This window comes from Bos grunniens, chromosome 1, assembly GCF_055505025.1.
Source record: "Bos grunniens cultivar Pamir isolate PY7600 chromosome 1, Bosgru_T2T1.0, whole genome shotgun sequence".
Taxonomy (NCBI): Eukaryota; Metazoa; Chordata; class Mammalia; order Artiodactyla; family Bovidae; genus Bos; species Bos grunniens.
Genome location: NC_141165.1, coordinates 91,073,776 through 91,089,087, shown reverse-complemented (window position 1 = coordinate 91,089,087; position 15,312 = coordinate 91,073,776). Strand labels below are relative to the sequence as shown.

General features: G+C 37.0%; 2 protein-coding genes across 41 annotated transcripts in view; both read right to left on the bottom strand.

Annotated features, from left to right (window-relative positions):
• The window catches only part of IQCB1 (IQ motif containing B1), a 45,182-nt gene that overhangs the window by 751 nt on the left and 29,119 nt on the right, over positions 1 to 15,312 (bottom strand). For 23 of the 40 annotated variants that reach the window (XM_086403619.1, XM_086403630.1, XM_086403758.1 and 20 more), the window contains 4 exons: positions 13,639 to 13,781; positions 11,879 to 12,027; positions 2,253 to 2,384; positions 670 to 826 (listed from right to left, as the gene is read on the bottom strand). In XM_086403619.1, coding sequence (XP_086259745.1) covers positions 670 to 826; positions 2,253 to 2,384; positions 11,879 to 12,027; positions 13,639 to 13,781 — 581 coding nt within the window. Of the gene's footprint in view, positions 1 to 669; positions 827 to 2,248; positions 2,385 to 11,878; positions 12,028 to 13,638; positions 13,782 to 14,151; positions 14,356 to 15,312 lie in introns of all 40 variants that reach the window. The other 17 variants (XM_086403653.1, XM_086403717.1, XM_086403784.1 and 14 more) reach the window with 3 other exon arrangements.
• On the bottom strand, positions 6,496 to 9,730 carry PIR (pirin; the record flags this gene model as incomplete). Its single annotated transcript, XM_086403858.1, is given in 2 exon segments — positions 6,496 to 9,292; positions 9,295 to 9,730. Coding segments are annotated over 2 exon segments (639 nt in total), but the record flags the coding sequence as incomplete, so codon positions are not given.

Here is a 15,312-nt window from a genome sequence, read left to right as displayed (position 1 = left end):
CCCATCCTTCTGTGTTTATAGGGAAAGAATAAAGAGGTAGATTTTTTTAGATGGTTTATTTAAGAGTAGGAACTTAAAAACAAATAGCAGAATTCTTACAGATGAGAGGCTCAGTTCTGGACACCCATCCATTCAAAAATACAGAATTTACAAGTAAATGGCACTGAACAGAGGATCCTGACCCTTTCTGCTCCACAAGTAATAAAAGTGTTTCAGAACTTGTCTGAAACACTGGCTTCATGGATGGGATCTCTCATTTAATGCACCAGCAGTTGTGAGAAGCAGGTGAATTAATTTTTGTGAAAACAATTCATTAAAAATATAAAATGGCACCATAAAATACTGTCATTATCTACTTTTAAAGTAGGCTTAAGAAGCTTTTCTTACTCTATAACAGAGTCTGGCTAGTAGGGCTCAGCATCTTTGAAATTAATAACTTTGTCTGAGTTGGTACATATGAATGATATAAAGACTGAGGGGAAGCAGTCAGGAAGGTTACGGGATATGCATCAGTTGAAAACATTGTGTGCTGATATGATCCAGAAGTAGAAATATAGGAAATGGGCTAATAGACCACTAAATGCTACTTTCCTTCTGAAGATTATGGCTGTCACCAAAATCTTGCATAGGGTGTTCCTTTTAGGAAACAAAAATGGAATGAGCACATACTCATCAACTGTTCAATGTTGGTGCTGATCTGAGCCATCAGTGCCTCCCTGTGCTGTTGAGATCTCTCTTCTAGAGCCCTGCCCATGAAGTAGCGTTGCAGTCGTTCTTGTGCTTGGGAATGGAGCTCCCTGCTGGTCACATCTGATATCTGAGAGCCCTGGGAACAAAGGACAGAAGAAAATTGTCACACAAAGGACACATGTATCAAAGTATGTTTCACTTTCAGTAGTTGCTGCATGTGGGTTCAGTTAAAAGCAGATTTCATTGAACATGCAAGTGGGCAAGATTCTTTTTTATATACTCCTACACCTCACTTCTTCACATAGTGTAATATTCTGGGAGAAGAGGTAAGATTGAGGAATCACAGTAACAATTACAAATAATTTGGTAAAGACACTGGCCTGGAGGAGTAACAGGACCAATCCCTTTGTTCTGAACCCCACCTGAGAAACTGCCTTACTTCTTATCTTATTCCTTCTCTCAAACTTACCTAAGCCATAATATAGCTTCTAATTTCACAGAACAAGGGACAGAATCATTCAAAGGATCATATTCTTCTGGCTAGTTAGCTACTTTAAAGGGAACTGACCTAATTATTAATATTTAGAACACGGATGACATAGCCTCAACACTGAAACTGATAAAGTTTCTAACACTACAGTTTTCTCAGGTATTCCAGTTCCTGGATCATGGATGCTGCCTTGTTCTAACCAACATCTTACTTGTCAGGCACAGAGTAACAGCTGTACTAGAGCATGGCTAAAGCAGTAGTTCTTTTTTAAATAGAAGAATGCATCAGAATCATGCACAGTGCATTAATAAAAAATAGAGATTAAAGCCCTAAACAATAAGGGCTAAAATTACAAAACTCTTAGAAGACAAGATAGAGGAAAAGCTTTATGATATTAGATTTGGCAATGATTTCTTTAATATGACACTGTGAAGGTATAGACAACAACAAAAATTAGACAAATTGTACTTCATCAAAATGAAAAAGTTTTGTGCATCAAAGGACACTATCAATAGAGTAAAAAGGCAGCCCACAGAATGGAAGAAAATATCTGCAAATCATATATCTGATAAGGAATTAATATCCAGAATATACAGAGAATTCCTAAAACTCAACACTAAAAAAAAAAAAAAAAACCTGATTAAAAATGGGTAAAGGACTTCAATGGAAATTTCTCTAAAAAAGGATATACAAATAAGCAATAAACACAAAAGAGATGTTAAAAATCACTAATTATTAGAGAATGTAAATAAACCCAAATCACAATACCACTTCACGTTCATTAGGATGTGAAAATAATTAATGTTGATAAGGATGTACCAACAGTCTTGCTGATGCAGTATGGAAAACCACTAAGTTGAAGTGAAGTGTCCTTTACTATTGACTTTACCTTTATGGTCCACGCAATTATAAGACTCCAAAGCCATAGTAAAGTCAAGGTAATGCCATGGTAAGGCTACAATAAAGCCATTACATTACCTTATGCCAATAATAAATGTACACATACAACTGAGACGCTTATTTGTTGGTGAGTATCACACACTGCAAAAATGTAACACAAAAGCCTACACACTGGATGTCTTCTGATATAGTCATCCACTTGTTGTTTCAGTTCAATTCTGCGTGCATCAGTGACTTCTCTGAGTCCAGGCCAAGGAGCCAATAGCTTCTTTTTCTTACGGCATTTTGCTAGGAATTTAAGAGTCTGGGGGGGCGGAAAAAAAAAACAAAAACTTGTGATTTTTCTTCCCTGACTGATAGAACTATTTTCTTTCTACAACAATATATAGTAGGGACAACACTGTAATAGTTGTTAACTCATAGTGTGTATAGAGGGAGAGATGACAGATGTGACAGAGGACAATAACTTTTTAATCTTTTGTAGTGTTTTAATATTTTATAAGGATATATTCATGTATTATTTTTACAGAAGGCAATAAACAGAAATAAACGGGGAACCAGCTCTGAGTTCTAGTCTAAGTTCTAGTCCCTTATAAACCTGTTTGATTTTGGGCAAGTCACTCAATCTCCATAAGACAGGTTCTATGTCTACAGAAAACAAGGACCCCCAATTCTACTTAGCCAAAAGATAGTAAAGATCAAGGAGACACTGTATTAGAAAAAGTTTGGTAAACAAATGTGCTTCCTTTTGTTCTTCAGAATGAACTCCAGATAAGAAATCTTGTAACAGGCAAGATTTGGAGACAAATTATTTTGTCCAATTTTTTTCACTCTTCTCCTTTGTTCTATGTTCACATTATTAAAGGCAAAAGTTGGAAAATTATGGCCCACAGATCAAATCCAGCTGCTATCTGTTTTTGAGTAGGTGGAGAAGAATGATTTTTTTACATTTTGAAAGTGAAGTGCAAGTGTTAGTTGCTCAGTTGTGTCCGATTCTTTGCGATCCCATAGACTGTAGCCTGCCAGGCTCCTCTGTCCATGGAATTCTCCAGGCAAGAATACTGGAATGGGTACCTATTCCCTTCTCCAGGGGATCTTTCTGACCCAGGGATCGAACCAAGGTCACCTGCACTGCAGGCAGATTCTTTACTGTTTGAGTCACCAGAGAAGCCCTTTTACATTTTATATGATTATGAAGTTCAAAAGGAAAAGAATTATTTTATGACATGTGAAAATTAAGGGAAATTCAAAATTCAGTGTCTACAAATGTTTACTGAAACACAATCATGCTCATTTGTTTCCATCCTGTCAATTTCTTTTGTGCTTCAACTATAGAGTTGAAGAGCTGCAAGAAAACTGCATGACCTGCAACCTAATATATTTTACAATTTGATGTTTTCCAAAAATTTGTTGATGTAACTCTATTGTTTAAAGTATCAGTTTTAGAAGAACTGTTAAAAATTTACAGCTCTCTGCCCAGTTATCCTGTCCTCTCTGCTCAAAGACATCAACTTTAGTTTTTGTTTTTTTTTAAACTTTACAATATTGTATTGGTTCTGCCATGTATCGAAATGAATCCGCCACAGGCATACATGTGTTCCCCATCCTGAACCCTCCTCCCTCCTCCCTCCCCATACCATCCCTCTGGGTCGTCCCAGTGCCCCAGCCCCAAGCATCCAGTATTGTGCATCGAATCTGGACTGGCGACTCGTTTCATATATATTATACATATTTCAATGGCATTCTCCCAAATCATCCCACCCTCTCCCTCTCCCACAGAGTCCAAAAGACTGTTCTATACATCAGTGTCTCTTTTGCTGTCTCATATACAGGGTTATCGTTACCATCTTTCTAAATTCCACATATATGCGTTAGTATACTGTATTGGTGTTTTTCTTTCTGGCTTACTTCACTCTGTATAATCGGCTCCAGTTTCATCCACCTCATTAGAACTGATTCAAATGTATTCTTTTTAATGGCTGAGTAATACTCCATTGTGTATATGTACCACAGCTTTCTTATCCATTCGTCTGCTGATGGACATCTAGGTTGCTTCCATGTCCTGGCTATTATAAATAGTGCTGCGATGAACATTGGGGTACACGTATCTCTTTCAATTCTGGTTCCTCGGTGTGTATGCCCAGCAGTGGGATTGCTGGGTCATAAGGCAGTTCTATTTCCAGTTTTTTAAGGAATCTCCACACTGTTCTCCATAGTGGCTGTACTAGTTTGCATTCCCACCAACAGTGTAAGAGGGTTCCCTTTTCTCCACATCCTCTCCAGCATTTATTACTTGTAGACTTCTGGATTGCAGCCATTCTGACTGGCGTGAAATGGTACCTCATAGTGGTTTTGATTTGCATTTCTCTGATAATGAGTGATGTTGAGCATCTTTTCATGTGTTTGTTAGCCATCTGTATGTCTTTGGAGAAATGTCTATTTAGTTCTTTGGCCCATTTTTTGATTGGGTCATTTATTTTTCTGGAATTGAGCTGTAGGAGTTGCTTGTATATATTTATTTTATTTTATTTTATTTATTTATTTATTTTTTTACTTTTAATAATTTTTCTTAAAATTTATCCTGAACCCTCCTCCCTCCTCCCTCCCCACACCATCCCTCTGGGTCGTCCCAGTGCACCAGCCCCAAGCATCCAGCATCGTGCATTGAACCTGGACTGGCATCTCGTTTCATACATGACATTTCACATGTTTCAATGCTTGTATATTTCTGAGATTAGTTGTTTGTCAGTTGCTTCATTGGCTATTATTTTCTCTCATTCTGAAGGCTGTCTTTTCACCTTGCTTATAGTTTCCTTTGTTGTGCAGAAGCTTTTAAGTTTAATTAGGTCCCATTTGTTTATTTTTGCTTTTATTTCCAATATTCTGGGAGGTGGGTCATAGAGGATCCTGCTGTGATGTATGTCAGAGAGTGTTTTGCCTATGTTCTCCTCTAGGAGTTTTATAGTTTCTGGTCTTACATTTAGATCTTTAATCCATTTTGAGTTTATTTTTGTGTACGGTGTTAGAAAGTGTTCTAGTTTCATTCTTTTACAAGTGGTTGACCAGTTTTCCCAGCACCACTTGTTAAAGAGATTGTCTTTTCTCCATTGTATATTCTTGACTCTTTGTCAAAGATAAGATGTCCATATGTGTGTTGACTTATCTCTGGGCTTTCTATTTTGTTCCATTGATCTATATTTCTGTCTTTGTGCCAGTACCATACTGTCTTGATGACTGCGGCTTTGTAGTAGAGCCTGAAGTCAGGCAGGGTGATTCCTCCAGTTCCATTCTTCTTTCTCAAGATAGCTTTGGCTATTCAAGGTTTTTTCTATTTCCATACAAATTGTGAAATTATTTGTTCTAGCTCTGTGAAGAATACCGTTGGTAGCTTGATAGGGATTGCATTGAATCTATAAATTGTTTTGGGTAGTATACTCATTTTCACTATACTGATTCTTCCAATCCATGAACATGGTATATTTCTCCATCTGTTAGTGTCCTCTTTGATTTCTTTCACCAGTGTTTTATAGTTTTTCATATATAGGTCTTTAGTGTCTGTAGGTAGATATATTCCTAAGTATTTTATTCTTTTTGTTGCAATGGTGAATGGAATTGTTTCCTTAATTTCTCTTTCTGTTTTCTCATTATTAGTGTATAGGAACACAAGGGATTTCTGTGTGTTGATTTTATATCCTGCAACTTTACTATAATCATTGGTTAGTTCTAATAATTTTCTGGTGGAGCCTTTAGGGTTTTCTATGTAGAGGATCATGTCATCTGCAAACAGTGAGAGTTTTACTTCTTTTCCAATTTGGATTCCTTTTATTTCTTTTTCTGCTCTGACTGCTGTGGCCAAAACTATGTTTCAACTTTAGTTCTTTCAGGTTTTTCTTCTGATATTTATTTCTATCTATATTTTTGTGATTTTTTTCAGTAATCGGTATTATCTATTGACTTTCTTATATGAAAGGTAAGGACTTAGCTCTCTTTCACACATACTTTCTATATCTCTAAATATTCAATATTATTAAATCATAATTTTAGTTATGTTAATGTTCAGTGTTTACATTATGCCTGCTGCTAAGTCGCTTCAGTCGTGTCCGACTCTGTGCGACCCCATAGACGGCAGCCCACCAGGCTCCCCCGTCCCTGGGATTCTCCAGGCAAGAACACTGGAGTGGGTTGCCATTTCCTTCTCCAATGCATGAAAGTGAGAAGTGAAAGTGAAGTCGCTCAGTCGTGTCCAACTCTTCGTAACCCCATGGACTGCAGCCTACCAGCCTCCTCCATCCATGGGATTTTTCAGGCAAGAGTACTGGAGTGGGGTGCCATTGCCTTCTCTGACATTATGCCTACATAAAGGCTATTTATTTTATGATCATATAGTATGTGATTACTTTTTTCTTCCTTGCATATTTTAATACATTAGAAAAATAAGGAATGAATAATTCTGTTATTGATTATTTTTATATGTATTTATCACTGATTATATATAACAACTTCTGCCCTAATTGACCATACAGTAAAACATATCAGGCAATCTACCAAATTAATTTTCTTGGATATATATTCTGGAGCTTTTTGACCTGCTCCAATCTGGATCAATCATTCTCTATGCTTGGTGTATAGCTGTCATCCTGATATCCCATCTTGGTGACTCTTCTCATTTTTCCTTTGTGTTTTCTGGATTCCTTTCTTGAGTTATTCCTTTGTTTCAGAGATTTATGATGCATAAATATATCTTTATAGTCTATCTTTATTTTTAACTGATGGTTTGGTTGGATGCAGAATTCTAATTGGAAGTCATTTTCCCTCAAACATGTGTCAGCCTAACTCTAATACCTTTTAGCTTCCAATTATGTTGTTGAAGAGTACTTTTGTTCCCAGTGTATTTCACAGTAATGTGAAATAAATGTGAGTGTATTTCTGTCATTGTATTGGACAGTTGCTCAGTCCTTTTGAACTGAACCACATGGTATTTGGTTTTGGGAAATCAAACTATTTTATTTTCTCTCCTCCAGTTTTTTTTTTCTTCTCTGTTTCACATGTTTGGATATTTGACCTCTTAGACTGGTTCTCTTTTCTTTTTGCCCTGCTCTCTAGATTTCCCAATCCTTCTTTCCTATCCCTTTTATTATATCTTGTATTATTTTTTCTGGCAAATTTTATTATATTTGTTCCCTGTTATACAGCATCTTGATTTTGTTTCATGTATTATTTTCTTTTAGCTCTCTGAGAAAATAATACATTTAAAATGTTTTCTTATGCCTGCAATAGCTGTTTCCACCGAGTAGTAGTATTCTGTTTGTTTGGCATTAGCTTTCCTCAGATGTCCAGTGATACTTTCAGCTGTTTAGAAATGCTGAGCAGGAGGGTAGGGTTAATCTACTATGTACTTCTTTTTAGGGCTACGGAACTGGGCTGTTTCATTGGAGCACCTCAAAGTGAGTTTAACTATTCTCTTGGACTGTTCAGATTTCCTCAAGAAAATGTTTTCAACAGGATTTAAGCCAGGGTAACAGCACTGAGAGCTGAGAAGTAAAAAGGGGCTGGAGGTTTTCACATCAGTATATAAACTTTCCTTATGTTTTTACTATAGTACTCAAGTCTTCAGCTGTGTTTTCATTCTCCTCTTGAGAGATTTTTCTCCTTTTCTTCTGTTCTTCCCTTTTCTTGATTTTTCTTCCTTGTATTTCCTATCCTTCCTCTGCCTCTTGTTTTTAGTACCAAGTCAGGTTTATGATGCTATGCTGGGAACTCAAAAGTAAAGTTTCCAGAACAGGGGAATTTTTGCCCTTAGATCAGACAAAGTTCACCTTGACATCTCTTTCTCTGTCTCTTCTTCATTCTTTGTTATTTTAGGACTCTCTGAGATTATATCTATCTCCAAATGTTTATTTTTTTCAACTGCCAATGGTTTGTTTCAGTAAGTGCTTTTGCAGTTGGTCTTCAATGGATATGTATACATGGAACTTTTCTTCTATAATCAGGTAGCAAGAATTAGCTATCATTCTGGCTCTAGAGAGGAGATGCAAGCAAACATCACCTTCTTTCTGAGCTTCTTATTTTTTGTAAAAGAACCAATAATTAGGTTTATTTGCTGGTGCCAGGAAATATCTCACATTCATTGCTGTAAAAACCATGTTTATCAGTGTGGAATTCTTTAGAAGCACTGGCAAAGTCAGCTTTGGAAACTGGATGCACTGAATATGAACAGGTGGATCCCACAAATGGAAAATTCTAGAAGGCAGTCAGACCTGCCCTTGTGCTTGTCACTCGTTTCCAATATTTGATTTTCAGGTTTTGGCTCTTTCAAAGTCATTTTCCACATTTCTGAAATCAAGAATGGTCTGAGAAATCTCTACCACTAAAATGGTATGCGTTCTGTAGTTCTTAGTTTCAAACAAACTCAGGCACATGTAAACAGCAAACAGTTATTTTCCCAGCATCTGATTCCCAAGGAGTATAAAACAAGTTTTTAAACTAGGATTGTGAATGATTTATAAAGACCAAATTTCAGATAAACGAATGCAATTATATCTCCCTCACCCATTGCAAGCTGTCATCAGGAATGACAATCTCTTTATTCAAAATATTCTTAGGCTTGGCTCTTTCACAACCATTTTTGAAGTTTTAGTTCTTTTTATCTTCTTTATTTTTTAAAATTGAGGTACAATATTATTGACATACAATATTATATTAATTTCAGGTGTCCAACATAATGTTGATATTTGTGCATATTCAGAAATGGCTGTCACAGTAGGTATAGTTAACATCTGTCGCCATACCAGTTACAGAATTCTTGTGGTAAGAACTTTAAAGATTTACTGTAGTTGTCAATTAAATAGCATTGGCTAATGTCAAGAACTGAACTGACTTGATAAAAAAAAATCTCATCATAGTTTTGATATCTCTGCAGTATATGAGGCTGTGTCCTTTCATGAAGGTCTAAGTTATGTTTGAAAATTAGCAGCACCTCACTGACAATAAATAGAAGATTACAAAAATTTCAAGTCAAGAAAGCATCACATTTTGGATTCTCTAAGGGTAAGTATACTTTTCCATGCTGAACAGCTGGTTCTCTTAATGGCTCCTCAAGAATTAGGATGGAGTGGCTTCTCTCAGGATCTTTATTCTCCACCTGGACACTGTCACCTTCCCATAACACAGCTGTGTGATGAGGTTCTGTTTTTTGTTGCATATTATCTGTACAGTATACACATTTCCAGATATGGTACAAAGGGAGCTTGTCCATCCTTTAGGAATAGGCTGGGAATGCTTTGCTCCTTTGTCCAATTTGAAGTCCAAATATAAGGTTGGTGTGCAGATGTAAATCTTTGACTTGACTCCCAGGGCTTCTCCAGAAATGACAGCAATGGTCACATTATCCTTACTGGGTTTAGGGATTTCACTGCTTTTCAGTTCCTGGTAGCAAGGCTCTAATATCTTCTGTGAGGTCCTCAAATTAACCCAGAGTGGATGGTCATGGACTGGCTCCTCTGAGCAAGGCGTCTCCTCATACACAATGCCCCAGCCTGAGATCATCCAGTACAGGCCTCCTGAGTTCAACTGACCAACATGTCCATGGCAGTCTTCCTGGGCTATGCTACACCCTCCTTCCAGGAGATAAGATATTGTTTCAAAACCTCAGTGCGGGTGATCAAGAAATCCGCCTGGCCTGCTGCTGCTGCTGCTGCTAAGTCGCTTCAGTCGTGTCCAACTCTGTGCGACCCCATAGACGGCAGCCCACCAGGCTCCCCAGTCCCTGGGGTTCTCCAGGCAAGAACACTGGAGTGGGTTGCCATTGCCTTCTCCACCTGGTCTACTACCTTTAAATTCATCAAACAGTAAAAATGGAGCCAGATTTTAAAACTCAGGTCTGCCAATACTCCTGCAGACCCATGCTTCAACCCCTCTGACTGCTCCTGGCTGAGCACTAACAGGGTAACTTTAGAGGACACAATGTTGAAGGATAAAAAGAGAGCATTTGTAGGCTTAGCAGATCACAGTGCTCGGCAAAAGAAAAGTTGTCTGCCATTTGCACCAAATTGCAGAGGACCAGTTAAGCATCTCTGGCCATCTCTCTCAGAGACTCTCCTGGGAGTCTAAAGCCAGCCAAGGAGGGCAGTGTTCTGCTAACTGACCACCAGCACAGACCCTGCTTGGTCCTATTGATGCCTGGTACTCCCATGCTCTTGGGGGCCCCCTTTGAGTTTCTTAAGAGGTGTAAAAGCAAGAAAAGAAAATCCTGGAGCATTAAAAGGGTAAAGGCAGCTAATTCTTCAAATTTAATTCCAATACTATACTACTACAGAAAACCCTAAGTTGTCTACATGAGTAAGGATGTGTAATTTGAAATTAGTTGGTTTACACAGGGTAAAAGGTAAAAAGAGGTGAAGTTAGTATTTTGCATGTACTGAGTTACATAAGCATAACTCAATATAAGTAAAATATTAACATTTCAACATGTAATCAAAATAAAAAAATTGGGACTTCCCTAGTAGTCCAGTGGTTAAGACTCTGCACTTCTGCTGCACCACTGCAGTGGGCATGGGTTTGATCCTTGGTCAGGGAACTAAGATCCCATATGACAAGCAGCACAGGGGGGGAAAAAAAAAAGGAGGTAGTCATGAGGTGAAGGTATTAGAAAGGATCCAGAGGTTCCTCCTTTCACCATCAGTCTCTAACACTAGTGCTGTGCTATGCTTAGTCACTCAGTTGTGTCCAACTCTTTGTGATCCCATGGACTGTAACCTGCAAGGTTCCTCTGTCCATGGAGATTCTCCAAGCAGGAATACTGGAGTGGGTTGCCATGCCCTCCTCCAGGGCTAACACTGGTATCTATGGGTTAATCCTTAGACGGCCTTGCTTAGCAGAAGGTAAACAGCATGCATGGATGTGATTCAGTGACAGAACAGGACCATCTGTTGCAGACTTGGCCTGAATGAGAAAGATGAAGGCAGCAGACTCTTTCTCTTTCTCCTAGAGTAGAGTATGACTCTGTTTTTTGAATGGTTTGAAAAAGACTTTGTAAAAGCTTAACCAGAGAAATCAACAAAGAGATTGTTTAAAATCTATGACTGTGAAAAACTGAAACTGATCTAAAATTTTACAATAAGGGGTTATAAATCTAAATGCTTTGACTGAAATCCTAATATGAACATTAACCATGTGTAAGTAAATAACTACATATTAGGAAAACTAGATATTAAGTGAAATAGAGTTGTGCTATAAAATATTACTATGCTCCAGATAAACCCCAGGAAAATCACTGAAGAATGCCATTCTATAATTCAAGAATTATAATGATCCTATTATACCTAATATATTATCTATACATTGAAAACATCCAATATGATATGCTGCACTTAAACAGGACTTTACAATTGACAAAATACTTTCCCATATATTAGGTCATCTGATCCACAGAACAACTGAGTGAAAAACACAGGGTAGACATTCATTCATGTATCAAGCATATGGGAGAAGTTGACAATAAATAAGACTTAGTGACTTATCCTTGAGAGACTCATAGTTCAAGTAAAAACAAAAAAAATTAACAAATAACAACACTGAATTTTGGTAAATGATGCACAAGGTTCTATCAAATTAATAAGGACTGAATATCTAAATCATTTTGGCCCTAAGGAGGTTCTGACAGAGGAAGAAACAAAGGCTTAGAAAAAGCTAAGTTAAAAGACTTAACCAAGACTTTACAGCAGGTAAACAGCAAAAGTCAAGTTTGAACCCATGTCTCTGCCTACTAATCCAGTACTCTTTTTACTACATCAGACTTACTGCTCTCTGAAGTATGACAGCGGCTTTATATTCTGTAAGAGATGGCCTCTGTTGGCGAAAATTTTTCCTTTCCCTGTACCCTTTCCAATGTTTCTGGATAATCAATGCTGATTTCTCTTCTATTTCCCGATTATGTTTTTCCACCTGACCTAAAAAGATGACAGACACTATTACAACATACTCACTTCTATGCTTTCTCAAATTCTAGAATCAGGACAATCAAAGTAACAATCTTGTAGTCCTTTAATTATTTTCAATATGATTTTCCCAATTCTATTACTTTACAAGAGCTCCAAAAGCCTTCTCAGTTTATGCATCTTCTTTAGAAAAAAGACTCACATAATTATTTTGAATCCCAGGAATGAGAAAGGACTAAAAATCCAATAGCAAGAATATTTAGAAAAAAAGAATCATAAGTAAATAGAAAGTCATTCAGTACCACCAAAAGGAAAGGGCACATTGTGCATATACGTTACCTACTCTGTATGGTTCTAAATTTCTCTTTAGTCACTCATTTGGTTCTACAGATAATTTTCTTTTTAGTTTCTAGCAATTGGTCAGCATATATCCTAGGGTTCACAGTAGCTAATTTAATTTTTAAATTAAAAAATTTTAATTTAAAAAAATTTTAATTTTAAAAATTAAAAGGGATATATTTGAGATAGTGCCAAAATTCATAGGACTTAGTAGTGAACTACATGTGGAAGGAGGGGAAAAAATTCCAGGATGTCTCACAGATGGTACATTGAGTAGACTGCTGGTGCAATTACCTGAGAGATTAGAAATACAGGAAGTGGAAATCTGTGGGGACAGATAATGACTAGCTTTGGGGATGCTTGTGGCTATCTAAGTAAAGCTAATCAATAAGCACCTGGCTACAGAGCTGAGCTGTCCAATGTAGTAAGCACTAGTCACAAATGGCTACTTAAAGACAATAAAATAAAATTTAAGGCCCTCAAGTGCACTAGCCACATTTCAAGTCAACAGCTATCTCTATCACTGACACTTTACTGAACAGTGTAGACAAAGAACATTTCATTTTGTAGAAAGTTCTGTTGGGTAGGGCTGATCTAGATCTTAGGAAAAAGGGTGAGGATGCAGACAAGACTTAAGAATGCTAAGCACTCATTTGGTAATTGAAACTACAGTTATGGATGGGATACCCCAGGAAGAGCAATATGAGAATAATGGGGTAAAGAAGGAACCCTGGGAAAGATCTGTATTTAAGGCAAAGGAAGACAAGTAAGAGGCTATTGAGGGATACTAGGAATAAGTAGTAGGAAGGGGAAGGAGAATAAAAAAGGAATCTTGAAATGACTCAGATTTCCCAGGCTACACTTTAATATTAATTTCAGCTTTGTGTGTCAAAGATGGCAAGAAGGTGTCACCAGGTTTATACTGAGGCATGAGTTAAGTTCTGAGAGCAGAATGTAGCAATATTCTAACACCTTACTTAAGTTCAAGGGGTTCTTTCTTTATGTCAAAGACATCTATCCTTAAGCATAAAATTTTGTTTCACTGATTTATCTGAAAATTAAGAAAAATTAGTGGAGAGATTGCTCATCATCAACTAGTAAGTCTAATCAGAAAAAAATAAGACTTTTTTTTTGACTGAAGAGATTTATTAAGATTTACCTGAAAAAGCTGAAACAGGGGTAAAGGTCCACATTTAAAAATTAACTCATCAGGTAGCTAGGAAATTTGGTTTATCAAAAGCTACCCTATCAATCTTATGCTTATAAACTGATAATGCCACACACCTGGATGAACTATTTCAAGCATATTCAGCCGTATTTCTCGGGAAAGTCTCATGGCTCTCTGCCTTTGAATTTGCAGCTGTAATCTGTGGTCCTCTTCTTCCTTCTGTCTACTTAGCTTCATTAACATCTTTGTTCGTTTAGATCTATGACAGAAACATTAAGTACACATAATTTTCATAATCATATATCTACTCAAGAAGTATATGAAAAAAGGCTTAACCTTGATAGTAATCATATAAGTACAGAGAGCAAAAAAATTTTTAAAGTGTAGTTAGAATATGATGAAATAAGTTTTCATGTGCTGCGTGTACAACATTTCTGAAGAAATATTTGGATATATGCATCAAATTTTTTTCTGGAGAAATATTTAAAATATGTATCAAACACCTTAAAAATCATAACCAATTAATTCCATTTCTAATACTCCTTAAGGAAAAATCTGATACATATGTCAATATTTATGTTCAAGGATTTTCTCCACAGCATTACAATAGTAACAAGTTGAAAACAAACCGTATGTCCTACAATGTTGTTGCTGTTTAGTCGTTAAGTCATAGCCCACCAGGCTCCTCTGTCCATAGGACTTCCCAAACAAGAACACCGAAGTGGGTTGCCATTTCTTACTCCAGGGGATCTTCCTGACCCAGGGATTGAACCTGCATCTCCTGCACTGGCAGGTGGATTCTTTACCATTGAGACACGAGGGAAGCACATATCCTACAACAGTGAGTTATATAAATAAATTCTGGTTCATTCACTGGATGGAATTCTATAAACTATGAAAAAATAAAAATTTCAAAGAAGCATTTAAAGGATTTTGTTCATTTAACTCAATCAACATTTATCTGAGTGACTGCTGCCTATAATCACTGTCCCTAAGGCAAACAAAGAGACACAGTTATGCCTTTGAGATCAATTTCAAGGGGAAGTTGAAAGGTAGTGGAATATGCCACTTTGGCATAAAGACTGTTTTGAGCTGGGGGCAAAAGAGAATGACGAAGCACAGAAAGAAGTCTTCCCAGAGTGTCTTTTAACTGACTAAAAGCAGAAACATCTGAGAAATGAGGACTGTCACAAACTTTTCCTCCCAAGGTTTGGCCATGAAGATGGAAAGTTATGCTAAGACGAACCTGCACAAATAACACATATCTTTCATTAGTTAGTTCCCCAACATATTTACTTTCCCCAATATACTTACCTTCCCACAGTTCACTGTCCTTAGAAGCCTAAAAACCTTTTCTTTTCACCTGTCACTTCTCTATAAATTATTCTTTATATATATATACATACATACAATATATATATTATATATATAAAATTAAGCCCAAGTTCTTTTCTTTTTTTTAGGTAAGAAGTGGATTTATTTAGAGAGATACACATTACGTAGACAGAACGCGGTCTGTCTCAAAAGGCTAGAACAACCCTGGGAGAAACACATTCCACTGACAGAGTGTGGGCCATCTCAGAAAGCAAGAACTATATAAACCCCAGTTCTAACCACCCCTTAAGTTATGCATCATGTCAGGTTTCTTCCATGTGATGTGTGCTTCACATGTTAAGAAATTGTTTTTCTTTTGTTAATCTGTTTTTGTTTCTGTCAGTATAGTCTTCATGACTCCAACCAATGAACCTAAATAGATAGAGGGAAAAAAACTGTTTTCTTCCCCTACAAGT